The sequence below is a fragment of the Varanus komodoensis genome, unplaced genomic scaffold (genome assembly GCF_004798865.1).
Source record: "Varanus komodoensis strain SLA01 unplaced genomic scaffold, ASM479886v1 scaffold3, whole genome shotgun sequence".
In the NCBI taxonomy this organism is placed as follows: Eukaryota; Metazoa; Chordata; class Lepidosauria; order Squamata; family Varanidae; genus Varanus; species Varanus komodoensis.
The window spans coordinates 32,276,314-32,282,313 of record NW_025335761.1 but is presented as its reverse complement, the minus strand read 5'-3'; the positions used below and the strand labels follow the sequence as shown (position 1 = coordinate 32,282,313).

Genomic DNA, 6,000 nt, shown 5'->3' with positions numbered 1-6,000 from the left:
CAGAATGTCCCTATAGTGAGTATGACTGGCTGGAAGACTACACAGGGGCACTGTTTTGTTGCAGGTCCACTAGCTTACTGTGGTTGTGTCTTAGTAGAATAGGAAAGAAAAGAAGACAGATCATCTGTCTACAGTTTGCAGTCACTTGATTGAAGAGTTATCAAGTTGTGAATAAGGGCTGTGGACTTATCAGCTGCACTGTAGTGACACCTTGGATGAAGCACTGAAGAGAGAAAAGGATGCATCATATTACCCATCTCTCTCTCTCTCAGTCCTTTAAGCAACCAGCTTCCTGCCAGAACACACTGGGTTGAGTCCAGTCTCGGTCCTACTTAAACAAATGGAAATTAAAGGGACTAAACTTAGTTGTAACTAACGGAAGTCCCCCCAGTTTCATTTTATCTACTCCAAACATGACAAAATTTGGATCCCACCCAGTGGTTCTGCTGGATACATGTGCATAAGAAGGGCCATAGCAAAATGGAGAACATACCCTTTACAGGCAAGATCTCCCAGATATAATTCATGGCATCCCTGGGTGAGGTTGACAAAGTCTCCTATTAATAAGAGAGCCGCTAACAGTGTGGAACATGAATGGGTTGAAGGTAATCTCCTATTTTCAGTCTTCAGCTCCTGGCATTCCTGACCATTACCCATGCTAAGAAGGATCCTGGGAGTAAAAGTCCAAAACATCTTCTGCCCATGCCTAGTACAGACAGTACTGAGTTAGATGGACCAGTGGACTGACCTGGTATGAGTAAGCAGCTTATTATATCCATTATGTTGAACAATAAAATTTTAAAACTGTTCTTCATAGGCCCATGAATACGTGCTGTTTTGAAGAATATACTATATAAACCACAATGCAGAACTATTTGGATGCTCCATGACAGGTTTATTTATACACTAAGTTAAAAAATACAAATATTTCATTACAAAAAAAGCTTTATCAAACTGTGTACATACAGTAGGTTTTGTCAAAAGCTAACCTGTCATTATTACATTATATACATTTGGCTTAATATGTGGGACATGCAGAATAATAGGAGTACTGCTTTAGATTAATTTAAGTAGCCTAGTATTTTGGAGGCTTTTGGCAATGGTCAAATAGTTTTCCCATCTCAGCAAACACATTTCCGCAAAAACATGATAGCAGTTTATTAACGAGAACTAGTTAAATAGGCAAGGAAGAGACCACATTTCCCTGATCCACAGTTGTGTCATATTTCCTGCCACATTAAAGTAGGATAACAGCACATAACGAAACAATTGAACTAGCAACGGGCTGACACTCTGTGATTCTGTGCAGTACTGCAACTTGCACCCAAACATGGCCTATAACAGAGATTGGTGCAAAGTATCTGTACATGCAGATGAACTTCCAACTTCTGAATCTGTGCAAATGCAGATGATACCAACCCTTCATTCCAAAAATTAAAAAATCCCAATGCACTCCAAAACTTTTTCTGAACAAAGATTGGTACTTGCTTGTGAAGCTGAGCTGAAACTGTTGACTACAAAAAGCTACCCGAGTTAATAATTTGAAACAAGAGTAAGTTGTCAGAATGAAGGCCACTGAATCCAGCTTCTGTGCTATTCCCCTCCAGGACAGTTCTAAGAACAATGTTAAGAACACATCAGGAAAATCCTGCCTACAGCTCAGTTTTAGCTAGATATGCTTCTGCTCTACCTGTCCTGAGGTCTTCCACAGGTCGCCATTTTCAAGTGAAACAGGCTCCACTCTAAAAAGGCTATAGCTTGCTTTATAAACTACCCACCCTCTCCCTCCATTACACTATTTGCTGGGTAAGAGGCTGGGGTGTTGCAAATTTGAACTGGGGTTCTAACACAGGAGGCTGCATGTTAAGTTTCCACACTTAGCACTAATCTAACCTAGAACATAAAAACACTTTTGGCAGTCTGTTCCAACAGATGCAGGCTTTCTTCAAAGGCTCATCTGAATGGATATTAAAGTGCACATAACCACCAAGTAATGTCTTCTCCCCGTCCAAACCTGAATCCCTTCTGCATGCTTCAAAAATGAATGGCAAAATGAAGGGATCATACTTCTGATGCTAACCTTACAAATGCAAACTCTCTAATGTTTTGAAGCAGCAAATACCATGTTTTTTGCCCAATAAACAACATCTAAGGATTACATTTCATTTGACTACAAATACATTTAACTACTGATCAATAAGCAGTAATACTTGGTTATTTTTTCATCATTTACAGAACAAGTCTTCTTACTCTTTTAAGAGAGGAATTAATACTAGTTGAAACAGTGCCATCTCCTTTGCACCCTTTTCCTCAGCAAATTCCTTGCTTCATGCTAATTTTTGTGATTAATAGAAATAGTAACAGTTTGGCTTGAGTAAGAGAATCAGAACAACTATTTGGGGTCTACACTTTTGACTCAGTTGTCCATTTAATATTTTGACATTATACTACATCAAAGTAACATCTGTGCAAGCTAACTTATGTTCACAAGACAAGCATGACATGTTCTCTAAAATGCAAGAGGACTTGTTATATGTAGTGCTAAACTTCACAATTGCATGATTTTTTAAAAAGATAAATACCACTTTATTTCCATGTTACATTAATAGTTTAGACTACAATCCTAGAAGCCAATGTGCCTATATGATAAAGAATTAAGCACACATCTAGGTAGTGTCTTTCTACGACATCATTCCCCATTTCCCTTCCCTCATTAAACAATTTTAAAATTGGCTTGCACACTCAACCATGAAAACAGTTACAGAAGAAACTTAAGAGGTGCCAGCAGCTGAAGGTACATTTCTCGTCCATGTGTGCACATGGTTTTTTAGGACTGCAACCTTAGTCAGATGTTCCCACACTCTCCAAAAGTACATTTTCTATTTTAGGTGCTAGACCCAAAGTAGAAGCAAGACATCATGGTCAACATGATTATGTGTCACTTATTCTAGGACATCTGAATGAATATTACTTACACTACTACAAATACACAGATACTGCCACAAAAATAGATGAGGATACAGAGTAAATACATCTTTCATGTCATGGCACTTCAAGCAGAATAACACTGTCTGGTTGGCTTAATGGTCAGTTGTGATTATGTTTGATTGAATATTTTCCTTTCTGTAGCTGAGAAATATACAGTTTGGATTTGCTTCCATCAGGCCTCTTAAACCACACTTCATCATGGTTAATTGTTGTAATTATGGCACTGAAAAGGAAAGAGGGGAAGAAATCAGGAGCATATTAGTGTCCATATAAAAATACAGGATCACCCTAAACTGCACTGCCATTTATAAACAGTACTGTAATTATTGGTAATATAGCACAGGCACATTATAACAAGTGCCTCATTAAATTAGGGATAGTTAATAGAATACTGAAACACCAATACTGGAAGTATACTATACAGTACTGCACTTGTTTACAAAGCATTCCCATCTTTTAACAGCTTGCTTTTGTTAAGGAGGAAAAGCACAGCCATATGCATAGGATCAACAGCAGACTGAGTGCTGGCAATCATTTCACTACTGCAGTGTCCTCACAGGTGACTTTGGTTTATTATCCTGCCTCTCAGTAGCTACTTCACAACACAGTCCAGGTATATTAATTACATGGGCTTTTCAGAACTGGTGATGCTTGCCTAGCTTCACCATTTCTTTTTCTCATGCAGACACATGTGCCTATGATTGTGTGTATATTTGTACAGAGAAAGAGAAACTGATTCTTAAAGATACCATAATATACTATCCACTTTCACATTTTATCCCTACAAATGCATCACTGAATGCACTGGGCAATATCCTATGCTGCTCATGCACCAGCAAGACCAACCTCTAACACTATGGAGAGGTAGCAATTGGTAAAGCAACCCACGTGTTTCTGCAACAAGGCAAGTCAGCAGAACTCACAGAAGAAACCTCTACTGACCTGTCCCAATTTGGAAAGTAGTTACCACGTATTTGAGGGGGCTTCTTTATGAACTATGAACTCTGGGGTTCAATCACTGCAACCGAGTTGATTCCTTAATTTTAAGCATATATTTGTTTTAACATCCTAGAATTTTTGATGCAGTTTGTTTTGTGTTGTTAAGATGCTTTGGATTTCAGGGAAAAGCAGTTTTCAAAAACAGTAAATGAAATTTCAGATAATTAAATAAGGGTGTAACTCAATGGTCCTCGTGATCCCAAGGGCCATAGGATACTGCAGATCTAATAGTGAATTTCCTCCTAGAGGAAGCAATGGATGGAAAAACAGGAGAAGGAAAAAATAAGAGAGAAACCAGCAAGTGAAACAGAAAAGCGGGGAAAGGCCTCATGTTTCCCATCTTCTGTCTTGGGTGGTTGGAAGGGGCAGCTGCTGCACCATTGATTTCTCACTACCATCCAAGACTTCTATAGGGTAATTCTGCCAAGCTAGGCTTCTTGGGTCTCTCAAATTATTAATATGCTGTCAAGTTCTGTCATTTTAGGGGTCTCCTGCCAATCTTTTGATGGAATGCTGTGGATTTCATAAGCAATTCTTGTCACTGCTAAGAATTCTTGTCACTTGAAGTTAGGATCTTAATAGTTCTACACAACCTCTTACATCATTTGATAGACAAATCTACTGGATTGCAGGACTTTGTCCATGTTTTCCACAATGCAATAGCTGCACACAGCCTTGCTGCCCTGTCTGAATTACAAGAGCCACTGCAGTGCCCTCAATGATCCACCTTGCATACAGAATAGAGGGGAAGAGGCAGATAGCCCTATCATCCTGTATCGACCTGAAAATAAAGTTGCTTATAGAAGAGCTGGTATTTTGTTTTCAGTATGGTTTTAAGGTGAATTCATAGATGTGCAGCTCCTTTTTGATTGCCAGTGATGGGTGAACAATAGGCTGCACACACGCAACTTGCAAGGATCGCTTATTTCATGTGCAACACAGATGATTGCAGATTATATGTAAGAGGGAAAGGGAGACAAGACAGACACATAATTTAAATGTTCATACTCTAAGAAGGTTGGCAAATAATGATCATGACAGCCACCGGAAGGTAATGCAAGATGTCACTGTGAAAGTTTAAGGCACACTGGATATTCAAATCTCTTTGTTTCTCTATGCCTCTTCCCACTGAGTGCTGTCATATACAAATGAGGTCAGGGCACTGGCACATTTTTGGGATCAGAGGCAAATCTGGCAATTTGAGAAGCTGCCTTGGGCCCCACCACAAAACGCCATGGAAGATGTGCCAAAGGACAAGTAGCCTGCCCAAAAGACTAAATACAAGGTGAGCCACTAATACCCTAAACAACTCCTTTAAACTCATTGGTTTTACAGCAGTGCCATCTCCCAGTAAAAGAATGTGTTAATTGAAACAAAACGGTGGAAAAGGTAAGCCACCTTCATGGATACCAAGAAAGGTGCCCAATATGTACACAGGGACCTTAGTTAAGATATACTGACCTCTAGCTCCAATCATATAAACAATCCAGTTTTAAGGACTTTTTAAAACTATTTACCTTGTAGGACACTCATCTTTCCTATCAATACATATTGATTGTCCGCGTCCATACCACTCTCCATTGTAATACAGTCTTCCCTCTTCAGATCTTGCACTGTGCAGGTGTTTTTCCAACTTGACAGGGGCTGAAAAGAATCAGTGCAGATAATGCTGACAACACGAGATCAGAGGTGTCTTTCTATCATACTTCATGTTCATGCAGAAGGCAACATGCACTAGTGATTTTACAATTAGCTCTTTGCTCACAAGAGACAGTAGGTTTTTACTTTAAAAGACACTATATAAATAAATTCTCTCAGGTCAGCTATGAGACAGCTAGTTTATGGCATTATAGGTTTTCTTGCATGATTTAAATACACTTTGCCTGTTTTGTAAAAACACATGTCCATAACTATATATGGTCCTCTCACAGACTCTCCAAATGGCAAAAATTCTTTCCAAGCCACAAAGAGAATCAGTGTCTGTATTTAAGAACTTCTTGTATTCCATTCTTA

At 39.0% G+C, this 6,000-nt stretch overlaps 1 protein-coding gene across 1 annotated transcript in view; it reads right to left on the bottom strand.

Moving 5' to 3' along the window:
* Positions 1 to 874: 874 nt before the first annotated feature.
* The window catches only part of BRMS1L (BRMS1 like transcriptional repressor), a 43,390-nt gene continuing 38,264 nt past the window's right edge, over positions 875 to 6,000 (bottom strand). The window contains exons 9-10 of the mRNA XM_044436939.1: positions 5,505 to 5,631; positions 875 to 3,211 (exon numbers count right to left, since the gene is read on the bottom strand). Of these exons, the coding sequence (XP_044292874.1) occupies positions 3,088 to 3,211; positions 5,505 to 5,631 (251 nt within the window). The 3' untranslated portion in view covers positions 875 to 3,087. The remainder of the gene's footprint in view (positions 3,212 to 5,504; positions 5,632 to 6,000) is intronic.